Here is a 20,000-nt window from a genome sequence, read left to right on the forward strand (position 1 = left end):
GAGGAGTGTGGAAGGACAGGAGGAGAGGAGTGTGGCAGGAGAGGAAGAGAGGAGTGTGGCAGGAGAGGAAGAGAGGAGTGTGGCAGGAGAGGAGTGTGGCAGGAGAGGAGTGTGGCAGGAGAGGAGTGTGGCAGGAGAGGAGTTGTGGCAGGAGAGGAGTGTGGCAGGAGAGGAGTGTGGCAGGAGAGGAGTGTGGCAGGAGAGGAGTGTGGAAGGAGAGGAGGAGAGGAGTGTGGAAGTAGAGGAAGAGAGGAGTGTGGAAGGAGAGGAAGAGAGGGGTGTGGAAGGAGAGGAGTGTGGAAGGACAGGAGGAGAGGAGTGTGGCAGGAGAGGAAGAGAGGAGTGTGGCAGGAGAGGAAGAGAGGAGTGTGGCAGGAGAGGAGTGTGGCAGGAGAGGAGTGTGGCAGGAGAGGAGTGTGGCAGGAGAGGAGTGTGGCAGGAGAGGAGTGTGGCAGAGAGGAGGTGTGGCAGGAGAGAGAGTGTGGCCAGGAGAGGAGTGTGGCCAGGAGAGGAGTGTGCAGCGAGAGGAGTTGTGCAGGCGAGGCGGAGTGTGGCAGGAGAGGAGTGTGGCAAGGCGAGGCAGATGATGGCAGGCGGGGGAGTGTGAAGGAGAGAAGAGAGGAGTGTGGAAGGACGACGGAGGAGAGGAGTGTGGACGGAGAGGAGGAGCGGAGTGTGGAAGGACGAGGAGTGGAAGAGGACGTGTGGAAGGAGAGGAGGGAGAGGAGTGTTGGCAGGAGAGGAGAGAGGGCAGTGTGGAGCGAGGAAGAGAGGAGTGTGGCAGGAGAGGAGGTGTGGCAGGAGAGGAGTGTGGCCAGGAGAGAGGAGTGTGCAGGATGAGGCGTTGTGGCAGGAGGGAGTGTGGCAGGAGCGAGTGTGGCCGGAGAGGAGTGTGGGCAGGAGAGGCGTGTGGCAGGAGAGGAGTGTGGCAGGAGAGGAGTGTGGCAGAGGGTGTGGAAAGAGAGGAAGAGAGGAGTGTGGAAGGAGAGGAGGAGAGGAGTGTGGAAGGAGAGGAGTGTGGAAGGAGAGGAGTGTGGAAGGAGAGGAGTGTGGAAGGAGAGGAAGAGAGGAGTGTGGAAGGAGAGGAAGAGAGGGGTGTGGAAGGAGAGGAGTGTGGAAGGACAGGAGGAGAGGAGTGTGGCAGGAGAGGAAGAGAGGAGTGTGGCAGGAGAGGAAGAGAGGAGTGTGGCAGGAGAGGAGTGTGGCAGGAGAGGAGTGTGGCAGGAGAGGAGTGTGGCAGGAGAGGAGTGTGGCAGGAGAGGGAGTGTGGCAGGAGAGGAGTGTGGAAGGAGAGGAGGAGAGGAGTGTGGAAGTAGAGGAAGAGAGGAGTGTGGAAGGAGAGGAGGAGAGGAGTGTGGAAGGAGAGGAGTGTGGAAGGAGAGGAGTTGGGCAGGAGAGGATTATGGCAGGAGAGGAGTGTGGCAGGAGAGGAGTGTGGCAGGAGAGGAGTGTGGCAGGAGAGGAGTGTGGCAGGAGAGGAGTGTGGCAGGAGAGGAGTGTGGCAGGAGAGAGTGTGGCAGGAGAGGAGTGTGGCAGGAGAGGAGTGTGGCAGGAGAGGAGTGTGGCAGGAGAGGGGTGTGGCAGGAGAGGGGTGTGGCAGGAGAGGGGTGTGGAAGGAGAGGAGTGTGGAAGGAGAGGAGTGTGGAAGGAGAGGAGTGTGGAAGGAGAGGAGTGTGGAAGGAGAGGAGTGTGGAAGGAGAGGAGTGTGGAAGGAGAGGAGTGTGGAAGGAGCGGAGTGTGGAAGGAGAGGAAGAGACGAGTGTGGAAGGAGAGGAGGAGAGCAGTGTGGAAGGAGAGGAGGAGAGGAGTGTGGAAGGAGAGGAGGAGAGGAGTGTGGAAGGAGAGGAGGAGAGGAGTGTGGAAGGAGAGGAGGAGAGGAGTGTGGAGGAGAGGAGTGTGGAAGGAGAGGAGTGTGGAAGGAGAGGAGTGTGGAAGGAGAGGAGTGTGGAAGGTGGAAGGAGAGGCAGGAGAGGAGTGTGGAAGGGATGAGGAGGCGAGGAGTGGAAGGAGAGAGGAGGAGTGTGGAAGGAGAGGAGTGTGGAAGGAGAGGAAGAGAGGAGTGTGGAAGGAGAGGAAGAGAGGGGTGTGGAAGGAGAGGAGTGTGGAAGGACAGGAGGAGAGGAGTGTGGCAGGAGAGGAAGAGAGAGTGTGGCAGGAGAGGAAGAGAGGAGTGTGGCAGGAGAGGAGTGTGGCAGGAGAGGAGTGTGCAGGAGAGGAGTGTGGCAGGAGAGGGAGTGTGGCAGAGAGGAGTGTGGCAGGAGGGAAGGGAGTGTGGAAGGAGAGGAGGAGAGGAGTGTGGAAGGAGAGGAGGAGAGGAGTGTGGAAGGAGAGGAAGAGAGGAGTGTGGAAGGAGAGGAAGAGAGGGGTGTGGAAGGAGAGGAGTGTGGAAGGACAGGAGGAGAGGAGTGTGGCAGGAGAGGAAGAGAGGAGTGTGGCAGGAGGAAGGAGGAGTGTGGCAGGAGAGGAGTGTGGCAGGAGAGGAGTGTGGCAGGAGAGGAGTGTGGCAGGAGAGGAGTGTGGCAGGAGAGGAGTGTGGCAGGAGAGGAGTGTGGCAGGAGAGGAGTGTGGCAGGAGAGGAGTGTGGCAGGAGAGGAGTGTGGCAGGAGAGGAGTGTGGCAGGAGAGGGGGTGTGGCAGGAGAGGGGTGTGGCAGGAGAGGGGTGTGGCAGGAGAGGGGTGTGGCAGGAGAGGGGTGTGGCAGGAGAGGGGTTGTGGCAGGAGAGGAGTGTGGAAGGAGAGGAGTGTGGAAGGAGAGGAGTGTGGAAGGAGCGGAGTGTGGAAGGAGAGGAAGAGAGGAGTGTGGAAGGAGAGGAAGAGACGAGTGTGGAAGGAGAGGAGGAGAGCAGTGTGGAAGGAGAGGAGGAGAGGAGTGTGGAAGGAGGAGAGGAGTGTGGAAGGAGAGGAGTGTGGAAGGAGAGGAGTGTGGAAGGAGAGGAGTGTGGAAGGAGAGGAAGAGAGGAGTGTGGAAGGAGAGGAGGAGAGGAGTGTGGAAGGAGAGGAAGAGAGGAGTGTGGAAGGAGAGGAAGAGAGGAGTGTGGAAGGAGAGGAGGAGAGGAGTGTGGAAGGAGAGGAGGAGAGGAGGAGAGGAGTGTGGAAGGAGAGGAAGAGAGGAGTGTGGAAGGAGAGGAGGAGAGGAGTGTGGAAGGAGAGGAGTGTGGAAGGAGAGGAAGAGAGGAGTGTGGAAGGAGAGGAGGAGAGGAGTGTGGAAGGAGAGGAAGAGAGGAGTGTGGAAGGAGAGGAGGAGAGGAGTGTGGAAGGAGAGGAAGAGAGGAGTGTGGAAGGAGAGGAGGAGAGGAGTGTGGAAGGAGAGGAGGAGAGGAGTGTGGAAGGAGAGGAGTGTGGAAGGAGAGGAAGAGAGGAGTGTGGAAGGAGAGGAAGAGAGGAGTGTGGAAGTAGAGGAAGAGAGGAGTGTGGAAGGAGAGGAGTGTGGAAGGAGAGGAGGAGAGGAGTGTGGAAGGAGAGGAGTGTGGAAGGAGAGGAGTGTGGAAGGAGAGGAGTGTGGAAGGAGAGGAGTGTGGAAGGAGAGGAGTGTGGAAGGAGAGGAGTGTGGGAGGAGAGGAGTGTGGGAGGAGAGGAGTGTGGAAGGAGAGGAGTGTGGAAGGAGAGGAGTGTGGAAGGAGAGGAGGAGAGGAGTGTGGAAGGAGAGGAGGAGAGGAGTGTGGAAGGAGAGGAGTGTGGAAGGAGAGGAGTGTGGAAGGAGAGGAGTGTGAAGGAGAGGAGTGTGGAAGGAGAGGAAGAGAGGAGTGTGGAAGGAGAGGAAGAGAGGAGTGTGGAAGGAGAGGAGGAGAGGAGTGTGGAAGGAGAGGAGGAGAGGAGTGTGGAAGGAGAGGAGGAGAGGAGTGTGGAAGGAGAGGAGGAGAGGAGTGTGGAAGGAGAGGAGGAGAGGAGTGTGTAAGGAGAGGAAGAGAGGAGGAGAGGAGTGTGGAAAGAGGAAGAGGAGTGTGGAAGGAGAGGAAGAGAGGAGTGTGGAAGGAGAGGAAGAGAGGGGTGTGGAAGGAGAGGAGTGTGGAAGGACAGGAGGAGAGGAGTATGGAAGAGGAGTGTGGAAGGAGAGGAAGAGAGGAGTGTGGAAGGAGAGGAAGAGAGGAGGAGAGGAGTGTGGAAGGAGAGGAAGAGAGGAGGAGAGGAGTGTGGAAGGAGAGGAGGAGAGGAGTGTGGAAGGAGAGGAGGAGAGGAGTGTGGAAGGAGAGGAAGAGAGGAGTGTGGAAGGAGAGGAAGAGAGGGGTGTGGAAGGAGAGGAGTGTGGAAGGACAGGAGGAGAGGAGTATGGCAGGAGAGGAAGAGAGGAGTGTGGCAGGAGAGGAGTGTGGCAGGAGAGGAGTGTGGCAGGAGAGGAGTGTGGCAGGAGAGGAGTGTGGCAGGAGAGGAGTGTGGCAGGAGAGGAGTGTGGAAGGAGAGGAGTGTGGAAGGAGAGGAGTGTGGAAGGAGAGGAGTGTGGAAGGAGAGGAGTGTGGCAGGAGAGGAGTGTGGCAGGAGAGGAGTGTGGCAGGAGAGGAGTGTGGAAGGAGGAGTTTGGAAAGAGAGGAAGAGAGGAGTGTGGAAGGAGAGGAGGAGAGGAGTGTGGAAGGAGAGGAGGAGAGGAGTGTGGAAGGAGAGGAGGAGAGGAGTGTGGAAGGAGAGGAGTGTGGAAGGAGAGAGTGTGGAAGGAGAGGAGGAGAGGAGTGTGGAAGGAGAGGAGGAGAGGAGTGTGGAAGGAGAGGAGGAGAGGAGTGTGGAAGGAGAGGAGGAGAGGAGTGTGGAAGGAGAGGAAGAGAGGAGTGTGGAAGGAGAGGAAGAGAGGAGTGTGGAAGGAGAGGAGGAGAGGCGTGTGGAAGGAGATGAGTGTGGAAGGAGAGGAAGAGAGGAGTGTGGAAGGAGAGGAGGAGAGGAGTGTGGAAGGAGAGGAAGAGAGGAGTGTGGAAGGAGAGGAGGAGAGGAGTGTGGAAGGAGAGGAGGAGAGGAGTGTGGAAGGAGAGGAGTGTGGAAGGAGAGGAGTGTGGAAGGAGAGGAGGAGAGGAGTGTGGAAGGAGAGGAGGAGAGGAGTGTGGAAGGAGAGGAGGAGAGGAGTGTGGAAGGAGAGGAGGAGAGGAGTGTGGAAGGAGAGGAGGAGAGGAGTGTGGGAAGGAGAGGAAGAGAGGAGTGTGGAAGGAGAGGAGGGAGAGGCGTTGTGGAAGGAGATGCGTGTGGAAGGAGAGGAAGAGAGAGGAGTGTGGAAGGAGAGGAGGAGAGGAGTGTGGAAGGAGAGGAAGAGAGGAGTGTGGAAGGAGAGGAGGAGAGGAGTGTGGAAGGAGAGGAGGAGAGGAGTGTGGAAGGAGAGGAGGAGAGGAGTGTGGAAGGAGAGGAGGAGAGGAGTGTGGAAGGTTAGGAGTGTGGAAGGAGAGGAAGAGAGGAGTGTGGAAGGAGAGGAAGAGAGGAGTGTGGAGGTAGAGGAAGAGAGGAGTGTGGAAGGAGAGGAGTGGTGGAAGGAGAGGAGGAGAGGAGTGTGGAAGGAGAGGAGGAGAGGAGTGTGGAAGGAGAGGAGGAGAGGAGTGTGGGAGGAGAGGAGTGTGGGAGGAGAGGAGTGTGGGAGGAGAGGAGTGTGGGAGGAGAGGAGTGTGGAAGGAGAGGAGTGTGGAAGGAGAGGAAGAGAGGAGTGTGGAAGGAGAGGAGGAGAGGAGTGTGGAAGGAGAGGAGTGTGGAAGGAGAGGAGGAGAGGAGTGTGGAAGGAGAGGAGGAGAGGAGTGTGGAAGGAGAGGAGGAGAGGAGTGTGGAGGTAGAGGAAGAGAGGAGTGTGGAAGGAGAGGAGGAGAGGAGTGTGGAAGGAGAGGAGTGTGGAAGGAGAGGAGTGTGGAAGGAGAGGAGTGTGGAAGGAGAGGAGGAGAGGAGGAGAGGAGTGTGGAAGGAGAGGAAGAGAGGAGTGTGGAAGGAGAGGAAGAGAGGAGTATGGAGGTAGAGGAAGAGAGGAGTATGGAGGTAGAGGAAGAGAGGAGTGTGGAGGTAGAGGAAGAGAGGAGTGTGGAAGGAGAGGAGGAGAGGAGTGTGGAAGGAGAGGAAGAGAGGAGTGTGGAAGGAGAGGAAGAGAGGAGTGTGGAGGTAGAGGAAGAGAGGAGTGTGGAAGGAGAGGAGGAGAGGAGTGTGGAAGGAGAGGAGTGTGGAAGGAGAGGAGTGTGGAAGGAGAGGAGTGTGGAAGGAGAGGAGGAGAGGAGGAGAGGAGTGTGGAAGGAGAGGAAGAGAGGAGTGTGGAAGGAGAGGAAGAGAGGAGTATGGAGGTAGAGGAAAGAGAGGAGTATGGAGGTAGAGGAAGAGAGGAGTGTGGAGGTAGAGGAAGAGAGGAGTGTGGAAGGAGAGGAGGAGAGGAGTGTGGAAGGAGAGGAGGAGAGGAGTGTGGAAGGAGAGGAAGAGAGGAGTGTGGAGGTAGAGGAAGAGAGGAGTGTGGAAGGAGAGGAGGAGAGGAGTGTGGAAGGAGAGGAGGAGAGGAGTGTGGAAGGAGAGGAGGAGAGGAGTGTGGAAGGAGAGAGGAGAGGAGTGTGGAAGGAGAGGAGTGTGGAAGGAGAGGAGGAGAGGAGTGTGGAAGGAGAGGAGGAGAGGAGTGTGGAAGGAGAGGAGTGTGGAAGGAGAGGAGTGTGGAAGGAGAGGAGTGTGGAAGGAGAGGAAGAGAGGAGTGTGGAAGGAGAGGAGGAGAGTAGTGTGGAAGGAAAGGAGTGTGGAAGGAGAGGAAGAGAGGAGTGTGGAAGGAGAGGAAGAGAGGAGTGTGGAAGGAGAGGAGGAGAGGAGTGTGGAAGGAGAGGAAGAGAGGAGTGTGGAAGGACAGGAGGAGAGGAGTGTGGAAGGAGAGGAAGAGAATTATACTTCATGTTGAGAGTGAATGTGTCGTGTCATCATTGCAAGTGCGGCAGCTAGCCATGCATTGAGACACTACCTAGCTCTGAGTCATAATGACGGCAATCCGTGTGTTTGTGTGTGTGTGTCTGCTATGCAAAGGGGGCTAGGTTCAACTGGCAAGTGCTTGCTTTTTATGAGTGAGAGGATGAGCGTATACAGTTGAAGTCGGAAATTTACACACACTTAGGTTGGAGTCATTAAAACTAGTTTACATACACTTGGGTTGGAGTCATTAAAACTAGTTTACATCCACTTAGGTTGGAGTCATTAAAACTAGTTTACATACACTTGGGTTGGAGTCATTAAAACTAGTTTACATACACTTGGGTTGGAGTCATTAAAACTAGTTTACATCCACTTAGGTTGGAGTCATTAAAAACTAGTTTACATACACTTAGGTTGGAGTCATTAAAACTAGTTTACATACACTTAGGTTGGAGTCATTAAAACTAGTTTACATATACTTAGGTTGGAGTCATTAAAACTAGTTTACATACACTTAGGTTGGAGCCATTAAAACTAGTTTACATACACAGAGTCATTCAAACTAGTTTACATACACTTAGGTTGGAGTCATTAAAACTAGTTTACATACACTTAGGTTGGAGTCAACCACTCCACACATTTCTTGTTAACAAACTATAGTTTTGGCAAGTCGGTTATGACATCTACTTTGTGCATGACACAAGTCACTTTCCTAACAATTGTTTACAGACAGATTATTTCACGTATAATTCAATGTATCTCAATTCCAGTGGGTCAGAAGTTTACATACACTAAGTTGACTGTGCCTTTAAACAGCTTGGAAAGTTCCAGAAAATGATGGCATGGCTTTAGAAGCTTCTGATAAATGATGTCAAAGAGCCTGAGTCAATTGGAGGTGTACCTGTGGATGTATTTCAAGGTCTACCTTCAAACTCGGTGCCTCTTTGCTTGACATCACGGGAAAATCAGAAGAAATCAGCCAAAATCTCAGAAAAAATTGTAGACCTCCACAAGTCTGGTTCATCCTTGGGAGCAATTTCCAAATGCATGAAGGTACCACGTTCATATGTACAAACAATAGTACGCAAGTATAAACACCATGGGACCACGCAGCCGTCATACCTCTCAGGAAGGAGACGCGTTCTGTCTCCTAAAGATGAACGTACTTTGGTGTGAAAAGTGTAAATCAATCCCAGAACAGCAGCAAAAGACCTTGTGAAGATGCTGGAGGAAACAGGTACAAAAGTATCTATATCCACATTAAAACGAGTCCTACATCGACATAACCTGGAAGGCTGCTCAGTAAAGAAGAAGCCACTGCTCCAAAACCACCATAAAAAAGCCAGACTACGGTTTGCAACTGCACATGGGGACAAAGATCGTACTTTTTGGAGAAATGTCCTCTGTTCTGATGAAACAAAAATAGAACTGTTTGGCCATAATGACCATTGTTATGTTTGGAGGAAAAAGGGGGAGGCTTGCAAGCCGAAGAACATCATGTTTTGGGGGTGCTTTGTTGCAGGAGGGTCTGGTGCACTTCACAAAATAGATGGCATTATGAGGGTGTAAAATTATGTCACTGCAGCTCTGTCAGAGGAATGGGCCAAAATTCACCCAAATTATTGTGGGAATCTTGTGGAAGACTACCCAAAACGTTTGACCAAAGTTAAACAATTTAAAGGCAATGCTACCAAATACTAGTTGAGTGTATTTAAACGTCTGACCCACTGGGGATGTGATGAAAGAAATAAAAGCTGAAATAAATCATTCTCTTTACTATTATTCTGACATTTCACATTCTTAAAATAAAGTGGTGATCCTAACTGACCTAAGACAGGGAATTTTTACTAGGATTACAGGTCAGGAATTGAGAAAAACTGAGTTTATTAAATGTATTTGGCTAAGGTGTATTTAAACTTCCGACTTCAAATGTGTGTGTGTGTGTGTGTGTGTCTGACGTACCTACCCTTTGTACCCAGCAGAATCTCTGTGCCCAGCTTTGAACACGTACGCACATACAACCACTGAAGGTGTGAGCAGCGCTGTGAAACATATGGGTTCATTTTCACCTTGTGCACCAGGGAAGTCACACACACACACACAGTTGCGCTGCCAACGCTGTCAGTTTGTGTGTGTTCAGCATTAGTGATTCCCACCTGTCTGTGTGTCTCGTTTCCCTCTGTCCAGATTTAAGGGTTGCGTTGACACACAGGGCAGCATGTCACTTCCTGTTCTGCCTTCTGTATCTTATACTCTCTCTCTCTCTCTCTCTCTCTTGTTCTTGGTGGACTGTCGTGACTTGACTTTAATCTGAAGACTGGTATTTATCTAATTAACTGACTATGTTTAATTGTTACCCGATTACATTAATCATGTAACCATTAACTCATTAGGATTTGGGGGCACCACGAGTGGTTCTTTAAAGAGTTACCATCTCCTGAATTAAACTCTAAAGGTCTTTACCTATCACATCTATAAACACTCAACTTATTAATCATAACCTCGTATCATATCACCATTCTGAACAGTCGTAACCTGAGCCTTACTTATGATTCGGTACTACACTTTTTTTTATTGTTTATTCACTAACTAATTAAATGGGAACGCGGGATGAACACACACTCTGCACCGGTTAATGACTGGAGACGTAATACACTGAGAACAGATCCCAAACGGAATGACAACAACATGGCTGCTTGTTAAAGAAGAGATGGAGAGAGAGGGACAGAGACACCTAACATTACCATGTTCAGAAAATACTCTTACCTACAGTAACACACTGAGAACAGATCCCAAACGGAATGACAACAACATGGCTGCTTGTTAAAGAAGAGATGGAGAGGGAGAGAGAGGGACAGAGACACCTAACATTACCATGTTCAGAAAATACTCTTACCTACAGTAACCTTGTACTTTGCACACGAACCGCCGCCCGCTTTAACCAAGAAATCATTAATGTATTTACATGAAATGGCTGGGTTCTCTCCGAGAACGGGGCAGCTTTTGTTTAAGGTTGTTGGGCCTTTTCGCAGCACGCTTTGTAAGGCTCTGATTGGTCCAAAATGGTTCCAACAAGTCTACTATTGTTGTTATTGTTCTTCGTAGTTGTTCCGGTATCCGGTGACTTGTCGTGTAGTCCTGAACACAACTACAGAGTTGATGTTACTTCCATTCGTCTCTTGAAGTCAGGCTAGCCAGCCTTATCGACGGTTTCCCAGTGGGGTGAGGAGAGTAGCGTAATGGGATGGTTTGAGCTGAGTAACAGGAGGGTCCAACTTAAATTTGCTTCGAATATACTTTAAGTAGAACAGCCAATCAGCCGTACCAGTGATTGTCCTGAAGGTGAGTTTATCGTCTCTACCTCGTGTTGAAATTCAAAGTTGAAACCATTTTAAATGTGTAGCTACCGCTTCACGCTTTTTCTGGTTCAGTGTGTTAATTTCTTAACCCATCATTTATACCTTTTTGCTGGAAAGGGGTGGTTCCGGCTGGCTGACATGCTCCCTCTCCTCACTACAGGGCATTGATTACTCACTGTCCAAAGTTATGGAAAACAATTATCTCTTATCACTTCTCAAATCACATCCCTCAATTAACTTGTTATGGCTGGGGGGCAGTATTGAGTAGCTTGGATGAATAAGGTACCCAGAGTAAACTGCCTGCTACTCAGGCCCAGAAGCTAAGATATGCATACTATTGGTAGATGTGGATAGAAAACACTGCAGTTTCTAAAACTGTTTGAATGATGTCTGTGAGTTTAACAGAAATCATATGGCAGGCAAAAACCTGAGAAAAAATCCAACCAGGAAGTGGGAAATCTGAGGTTTGTAGTTTTTCAACACTTTGCCTATCCAAGATAGTGTAAATTTGGTCCGATTTCACTTCATACGGCTTCCACCAGATGTCAACAGTTTTTAGAACCTTGTTTGAGGCTTCTACTGTGAAGGGGGAGAGAATGAGAGCTGTTTCAACCAGAGGTCTGGCAGAGTGCCATGAGCTCAGTCTCGCGTGCCCGTGAGAGTTAGCTGCGTTCCATTGCATTTCTAAAGACAAACGAATTCTCCGGTTGAAACATTATTGAAGATTTATGTTAAAATCATCCTAAAGATTCTATACATCATTTGACATGTTTCTACTAACTGTAACAAAACTTTTTGACTTTTTTTTCCGTCTGGACCTAGTGCTCGCGCCTCATGAATTTGGATTTGTGAACTAAACGCGCAAACAAAAAGGAGGTATTTGGACATAAATTATGGACTTTATCAAACAAAACAAACATTTATTGTGGAACTGGGATTCCTGGTAGTGCGTTCTGATGAAGATCATCAAAGGTAAGTGAATATTTATAATACTATTTCTGACTTCTGTTGACTCCACAACATGGCGGGTACCTGTATGGCTTGTTTTTGTGTCTGAGCGCCGTACTCAGGTTATTGCATGGTTTGCTTTTTCCGTAAAGTCTTTTTGAAATCTGACTCAGCGGTTGCATTAAGGAGAAGTGGATCTATAATTCCATGTATAACACATTTTCATCAACATTTGTGATGAGTATTTCTGTAAATTGATGTGGTTCTCTGCAGAATCACCTAATGTTTTGGAAGCAACGCGCCAATGTAAACTGAGATTTTTTGATATAAATATGAACTTTATCGAACAAAACATACATTTATTGTGTAACATGAAGTCCTATGAGTGTCATCTGATGAAGATCATCAAAGGTTAGTGATTCATTTTATCTCTTTCTTCTTTTTGTGACTCCTCTCTTTGGCTGGAAAAATTGCAGTTTTTTTCTGCTGACCTAACACAATAGTTTGGTGTGCTTTCGTTGTAAAGTCTTTTTGAAATCGGACACTGTGGTGGGATTAACAACAAGTTTATCTTTAAAATGGTGTAAAATACTTGTATGTTTGAGGAATTTTTATTATGAGATTTCTGTTGTTTTGAATTTGGTGCCCTGCACTTCCACTGGCTGTTGTCATGTCGATCCCGTTAGCAGGATTTCAGCCGTAAGAAGTTAACAAATCACATCCCTCTCTTAGCAAATCACATCCCTCTCTTAGCAAATCACATCCCTCTCTTAGCAAATCACATCCCTCTCTTAGCAAATCACATCCCTCTCTTAGCAAATCACATCCCTCTCTTAGCAAATCACATCCCTCTCTTAGCAAATCACATCCCTCTCTTAGCAAATCACATCCCTCTCTTAGCAAATCACATCCCTCTCTTCCATAGTGTGGATCCTCCAGCTCTGTAGTTTGTTGACTTTCCAAGTTACAGCATTTCCTTTAGAACATTTTTAATGACATCACAAAATAGCAAACAAAATTACATTTGTGTTCTACAGACCTCGGACCATTCCCCACGTTCTACGTTCTAAATATTGTTCTATTATTCACTTTTGAACGTGTTGACTTTCAGCGGTAAAAAGGTCTGTTTAGAGAATGTTGAGAGCACAGACTTGTCTTCTCCCTTGATTTACAACAGGACGTGAGTTGTTAATCCCCAGTAGTTCGTTCTTTCCCCCCTGTACGGGTGAAAGGGGGTCTGATTTAAGTTACTCATCGCAAACCTATTCTGACCTATTTCGATCTTCGTGGTCCGTCATGACAGTCCCTCTCTGGTGGGTTCAATCTTGGAAGGATTCTGCAAGTCGCAGAATTATTACACTTTTTGTACAAGAATGACCACGGGATGTCCTGGTTGTGGATCGTCCTGACAGGACATACTCCTGCTCTCTCTTTTTAAGGCAGCACATACCAGTACTAACCTGTACTAACTGGTAATACCCGATTTCAATGTTATCTCACGTGTTCTTAGACAAAGATAAAAATCCCAAACATCAATCTGTCCTGTAATAGGAGGTTATATAGATTTCTAGAAGTGGTGTTGTCATATCAACAGAGAACAGGGCATCATGTACCCATATAAATATCTTGTTGGAGCTAAATGTAACTGAATTAAATTATTTGAATAGTTGCCACATGTTTCCTGATTAATACAGTATCTTCTATGACATAATCTCACCCCCACACACACCCTCTCACGCTAACACACAAGCATGCACCTCCACCCCCACACACACCCTCCGAGCCCTAACTCAACCCTCTCTTTCTCTCTCTCTCTCGCTCTCTCTTCTCTCCATAGAAAAGTGTGAAGGAGGGGATTCTATTGAAACAGACTAGCTCATTCCAGAGATGGAAAAGGAGGTTCTTCAAATTGAGAGGAAGGACACTTTACTATGCCAAAGACTCAAAGGTGACCCATATTTTTGAAGAAGGTTTTTACTTGTAAATGGCTGTGATATGTGATGTTTTTACCTTAATTGAATTCCCTGACTAAGTTTCTCTGGATAAGTGTCTGCTCAATGGCTGAAATGTAAATGTATTTGTATCACTTCCCTCTTCATTACAATACGGCTTCGACGTGAACTTTTTATTACACTTTTATTACAAAATTATAACTTTTTTTTTTTTTTTTCAAGTCTCTGATATTTGACGAGGTGGACCTATCAGACGCCAGCGTGGCCGAGACCAGCACCAAGAACATCAACAACAGCTTTACGGTAACCATGACGACACACTACTTCCTCTACCGTAACCAAGACCACAGCTGCACTGCGAATATGATACTCTCGCCATTCTTGTATATTCTGCTAATCTATACTTTCTCTCTCTCTCAATTCAATTAAATGCAAGGGGCTTTATTGACATGGGAAACATATGTTTACATTGCCAAAGCAAGTGAAATAGATAATAAACTAAAGTGAACAGTAAACATTACACTCACAGAAGTTCCAGAAGAATAAAGACATTTCAAATATCATATTATGTCTATATATAGTGTTGTAACAATGTATAAAAGGGAAAATAACTAAACATAATTATGGGTTGTATTTACAATGGTGTTGTTCTTCACTGGTTGACCTTTTCTTGTGGCAACAACAAATCTTGCTGCTGTGATGGCACACTGTGGAATTTCACCCAGTAGATATGGGAGTTTATCCAAATTGGGTTTGTTTTAGATTTCTTTGTGGATCTGTGTAATCTGAGGGAAATATATGTCTCTAATATGGTCATACATTTGGCAGGAGGTTAGGAAGTGCAGCTCAGTTTCCACCTCATTTTGTGGGCAGTGTGCACATAGCCTGTCTTCTCTTGAGAGCCAGGTCTACCTACGGCGGCCTTTCTCAATAGCAAGGCTATGCTCACTGAATCTACATAGTCAAAGCTTTCCTTAAGTTTGTCAGTCACAGTCACAGTGGTCAGTGATTCTGCTTCTGTTTATTCTCTGTTTAGGGCCTAATAGCATTCTAGTTTGCTCTGTTTTTTGGTGAAATTTTTCCTGTGTGTCAAGTAATTATCTTTTTGTTTTCTCATGATTTGATTGGGTCTAATTGTGCTGCTGTCCTGGGGCTCTGTGGGGTCTGTTTGTGTTTGTGAACAGAGCCCCAGGACCAGCTTGCTTAGGGGACTCTTCTCCAGGTTCATCTGTAGGTGATGGCTTTGTTATGGAAGGTTTGGGAATCGCTTCCTTTTAGGTGGTTGTAGAATTTAACGTCTCTTTTCTGGGTTTTGATACTTAGCGGGAATCTGCCTAATTCTGCTCTGCATGCATTATTTGGTGTTGTACGAGGAGGATATTTTAGCAGAATTCTGAATGCAGTCTCAGTCTGGCCTTTGTCCCATTTTGTGAGTTCTTGGTTGGTGAGCAGACCCCAGACCTCACAACCATAAAGGGCAATAGGTTATATATCTGATTCAAGTATTTTTAGCCAGATCCTAATTGGTATGTCAAATTTTATGTTCCTTTTGATGGCATAGGATGCCCTTCTTGCCTTGTCTCTCAGATCGTTCACTGCTTTGAGGAAGTTACCTGTGGCTCTGATGTTTAGGTCGAGGTATGTATCGTTTTTTGTGTGCTCTAGAGCAACGGTGTCTAGATGAAATTAGTATTTGTGGTTCTGGCAACTGGACCTTTTTTGGAACACCATTATTTTTGTCTTACTGAGATTTACTGTCAGGGCCCAGGTCTGTCAGGGCCCAGGTCTGTCAGGGCCCATGGTCTGTCAGGGCCCATGGTCTGACAGAATCTGTGCAGAAGATCTAGGTGCTGCTGTAGGCCCTCCTTGGTTGGGGACAGAAGCACCAGATCATCAGCAAACAGTAGACAAATGACTTCCGATTCTAGAAGGGTGAGGCCAGGTGCTGCAGACTGTTCTAGTGCCCTTTGCCTTTGTTTTGGTTTGTTTGTTTGTCAATTAGGATGTGCAGGGTGAAAACGCGGTCTGCCGTAGAGTCATTTGGTAAAAAGACAATTCGACATTTGCTCAGTACATTGTTTTCACTGAGGAAATGTAGTCTGCTGTTAATGATAATGCAGAGGATTTTCCCAAGGTTGCTGTTGACGCATATCCCACGGTAGTTATTCACTCTCAATTCAATTCAAGGGGCTTTATAACTCTCTTTTGTGACTCTCTTCTTTAAAAAAAACTATTTTTGGCTCTCTCTCTCTTTCCAGGTGATCACTCCGTTCAGGAAGCTGATGCTATGTGCAGAGAGCAGGAAGGAGATGGAGGATTGGATTGGTGCTCTGAAGTCTGTACAGAAATGGGAGACTTACGAGGTAAACTTTTCTAACCTCCATCCTCTCTATCCCTCCATCCTCTCTATCCCTCCATCCTCTATCCCTCCTCCCCTCTATCCCTCCATCCCTCCTCCCCTTTATCCCCCCATCCCTCTGTCCCTCCTCCCCTCTATCCCTCCATCTCTCTATCCCTCCATCTCTCTATCCCTCCATCTCTCTATCCCTCCATCTCTCTATCCCTCCATCTCTCCATCCTCTCCATCCGCTCTCTCTCCATCCTTTTATCTCTTCCCCTCCATCCTCTCTATTCCTCCCTCCATCCCTCTATCCCTCCATCTTCTCTATTCCTCTATCCTCGCCATCCTTTCCATCCTTTCATTGATTATCTCTTTTCACCTGTTGACCTCCCATCCTTCTAAAAGGGACTTCTTTAGGTATGATGTTTATTTAACATTGGGCCTCCCGAGCGGCTCAGTGGTCTAGGCACTCCATCGCAGTGTTAGCTGTGCAACTATAGATCCTGGTTCCCGGCTGCGACCGGGAGACCCATGGGGCGGCGCACAATTGGCCCAGAGTCGCCCGAGTTAGTGGAGGGTTTGGCTGGCAGGGATTTCCTTGTCCCATGGTGCACTAGCAACTCCTGTGGTTGGCCGGCTGTAGTGCACGCTGACACTGTCGCCAGGTGCACGGTGTTTCCTAGCTTCCGGGTTAAGCGGGCATTGTGTCAAGAAGCAGTTTTTCGGATGACGCAGGGCTCTGGACCTTTGCCTCTCTGAGCGTACGGGAGTTGCAGCGATGAGACAAGACTGTAACTACCAATTAGATACCACAACATGGGGAGAAAAAGGGCTAAAACAATTACATTAAAAAACAATGTATTATTGAGGACACTAAAGTATCTCTCTCTCTCTCTCTCTCTCTCTCTGTCTCTCTCTGTCTGTCTCTCTCTGTCTCTGTCTCTCTGTCTGTCTCTCTCTCTCTCTAGACCAGTCTATTTAATATGGAACATTTCTCTGGGATGCATAACTGGTATGCCTGTTCCCACGCCAGACCCACCTTCTGTAACGTCTGCAGAGAGGCCCTCTCCGGAGTCACCTCACACGGACTGTCCTGTGAAGGTACACACCCCCTCCGCCACACACGCGACTTTACGTTCACAGACGCAATGGATCAAGTTAAAGCTCCACTTGATGTTTCCATGTGCATCTTTACAGACATTGTGGCATCTTTACAGACATTGTGGCATCTTTACAGACATTGTGGCATCTTTACAGACATTGTGGCATCTTTACAGTTATTGTGGCATCTTTACAGTTATTGTGGTTCTTTACAGTCATTGTGGCATCTTTACAGACATTGTGGCATCTTGGCATCTTTACAGACATTGTGGCATCTTGGCATCTTTACAGACATTGTGGCATCTTGTTACTGTTTTGTTAGACTGGTTTGTCGATCTCTAAACAGATACTATTCTCTCTCACACCAGTGTGTAAGTTCAAGGCCCATAAGCGCTGTGCAGTGCGCTCCACCAACACCTGTAAATGGACCACGCTGGCCTCCATAGGAAATGACATCATGGAGGATGAGGATGGGGTGGGTAATGTAGTTCTCTTAGTTATAACCCAAATCCTTAAGTTGTTTTCCTCAAAAGTTGAGATTCTAATCATTCTGTTGTGTAGATCCACCTATTTGCCTCAAATGAAACAAATCTGATACTCCTTAATTAAATATCTCTCTGTGTTAGAAAAGGGTCTGAATACTTACGTAAATAAGATGTTTCTGTTTTATTATAAATGTTTCATTTGAAGACATTTCTAAAAACCTGTTTTCGCTTTGTCATTATGGGCTATTGTGATGTCATTATGGGGTATTGTGACGTCATTATGGGCTATTGTGATGTCATTATGGGGTATTGTGACGTCATTATGGGCTATTGTGATGTCATTATGGGGTATTGTGACGTCATTATGGGCTATTGTGATGTCATTATGGGGTATTGTGACGTCATTATGGGCTATTGTGATGTCATTATGGGGTATTGTGACGTCATTATGGGCTATTGTGATGTCATTATGGGGTATTGTGACACCATTATGGGTTATTGTGATGTCATTATGGGGTATTGTGATGTCATTATGGGGTATTGTGACGTCATTATGGGGTATTGTGATGTCATTATGGGGTATTGTGACGCCATTATGGGTTATTGTGACGTCATTATGGGGTATTGTGATGTCATTATGGGGTATTGTGACGTCATTATGGGGTATTGTGACGTCATTATGGGGTATTGTGACGTCATTGTGGGGTATTGTGCCGTCATTGTGGGCTATTGTGAAGTCATTATGGGCTATTGTGAAGTCATTATGGGGTATTGTGAAGTCATTATGGGGTATTGTGAAGTCATTATGGGGTATTGTGAAGTCATTATGGGGTATTGTGATGTCATTATGGGGTATTGTGATGTCATTATGGGGTATTGTGATGTCATTATGGGGTATTGTGATTAGATTGAGGATTATTTTTAATACGTTTTCGAATAAGGCTGGAAAGTCAGTCAGTCAGTGCTAAATGTGTGTGGTGTTTAATCACCCTTCATCCCCCTCTACCCACCCTCCCGTCCAATCCCCCTCTCTCACCCCCCCCCCCCCCCCCCCCCCCCCCCCCCCCCCCCCAGGTGTCCATGCCTCACCAGTGGTTAGAAGGGAACCTGCCGGTCAGTGCTAAGTGTGTGGTGTGTGATCGTAACTGTGGCAGTGTCAGGAGACTGCAGGACTGGAGGTGTCTATGGTGCACAGCTATTGTGAGTACACACACACACACAGACACACACACACACACACACAGAGACACACACACACACACATAGAGACACACACACACACACATAGAGACACACACATAGAGACACACAGACACACACACACACACATAGAGACACACACACATAGAGACACACACAGTAGCGGATCATCACTCGTCAAGCAAAAAAACCCTCTCCTTCAGAATCTCTGGTCTCCATAGTGACGCTGTAGGTCTTAAAAATCACTGTCTACGTCTTAAATAGCACCCTATTCCCTACATAGTGCATTACTTTAGACCAGGCTAGTGCACCCTATTCCCTACATAGTGCATTACTTTAGACCAGGCTAGTGCACCCTATTCCCTATATAGTGCACTACTTTAGACCAGGCTAGTGCACCCTATTCCCTACATAGTGCATTACTTTAGACCAGGCTAGTGCACCCTATTCCCTATATAGTGCACTACTTTAGACCAGGCTAGTGCACCCTATTCCCTACATAGTGCATTACTTTAGACCAGGCTAGTGCACCCTATTCCCTATATAGTGCACTACTTTAGACCAGGCTAGTGCACCCTATTCCCTATATAGTGCACTACTTTAGACCAGGCTAGTGCACCTTACTCCCTATATAGTGCACTACTTTAGACCAGGCTAGTGCACCCTACTCCCTATATAGTGCACTAGTTTTGACCAGGGTAGTGCACCCTATTCCCTAGATATTCAAATCAAATCAAATTTTATTTGTCACATACACATGGTTAGCAGATGTTAATGCGAGAGTAGAGAAATGCTTGTGCTTCTAGTTCCGACAATGCAGTAATAACCAACAAGTAATCTAACTAACAATTCCAAACTACTGTCTTATACACAGTGTAAGGGGATAAAGAATATGTACATAAGGATATATGAATGAGTGATGGTACAGAGCAGCATAGGCAAGATACAGTAGATGGTATCGAGTACAGTATATACATATGAGATGAGTATGTAAACAAAGTGGCATAGTTAAAGTGGCTAGTGATACATGTATTACATAAGGATGCAGTCGATGATATAGAGTACAGTGTATATACGTATGCATATGAGATGAATAATGTAGGGTAAGTAACATTATATAAGGTAGCATTGTTTAAAGTGGCTAGTGATATATTTACATCATTTCCCATCAATTCCCATTATTAAAGTGGCTGGAGTTGAGTCAGTGTCAGTGTCAGTGTGTTGGCAGCAGCCACTCAATGTTAGTGGTGGCTGTTTAACAGTCTGATGGCCTTGAGATAGAAGCTGTTTTTCAGTCTCTCGGTCCCAGCTTTGATGCACCTGTACTGACCTCGCCTTCTGGATGATAGCGGGGTGAACAGGGAGTGGCTCGGGTGGTTGATGTCCTTGATGATCTTTATGGCCTTCCTGTAACATCGGGTGGTGTAGGTGTCCTGGAGGGCAGGTAGTTTGCCCCCGGTGATGCGTTGTGCAGACCTCACTACCCTCTGGAGAGCCTTACGGTTGAGGGCGGAGCAGTTGCCGTACCAGGCGGTGATACAGCCCGCCAGGATGCTCTCGATTGTGCATCTGTAGAAGTTTGTGAGTGCTTTTGGTGACAAGCCGAATTTCTTCAGCCTCCTGAGGTTGAAGAGGCGCTGCTGCGCCTTCTTCACGATGCTGTCTGTGTGAGTGGACCAATTCAGTTTGTCTGTGATGTGTACGCCGAGGAACTTAAAACTTGCTACCCTCTCCACTACTGTTCCATCGATGTGGATAGGGGGCTGCTCGCTCTGCTGTTTCCTGAAGTC

At 47.7% G+C, this 20,000-nt stretch overlaps 1 protein-coding gene across 1 annotated transcript in view; it reads left to right on the plus strand.

Moving 5' to 3' along the window:
• si:dkey-172j4.3 (diacylglycerol kinase delta) overlaps window positions 1-20,000 on the plus strand; it is a 66,305-nt gene that overhangs the window by 3,544 nt on the left and 42,761 nt on the right. The window contains exons 2-7 of the mRNA XM_031793073.1: window positions 12,969-13,079; window positions 13,306-13,386; window positions 15,342-15,446; window positions 16,393-16,525; window positions 16,894-17,000; window positions 18,085-18,210. Of these exons, the coding sequence (XP_031648933.1) occupies window positions 12,969-13,079; window positions 13,306-13,386; window positions 15,342-15,446; window positions 16,393-16,525; window positions 16,894-17,000; window positions 18,085-18,210 (663 nt within the window). The remainder of the gene's footprint in view (window positions 1-12,968; window positions 13,080-13,305; window positions 13,387-15,341; window positions 15,447-16,392; window positions 16,526-16,893; window positions 17,001-18,084; window positions 18,211-20,000) is intronic.

The sequence above is a fragment of the Oncorhynchus kisutch genome, linkage group LG16, assembly GCF_002021735.2.
Source record: "Oncorhynchus kisutch isolate 150728-3 linkage group LG16, Okis_V2, whole genome shotgun sequence".
In the NCBI taxonomy this organism is placed as follows: Eukaryota; Metazoa; Chordata; class Actinopteri; order Salmoniformes; family Salmonidae; genus Oncorhynchus; species Oncorhynchus kisutch.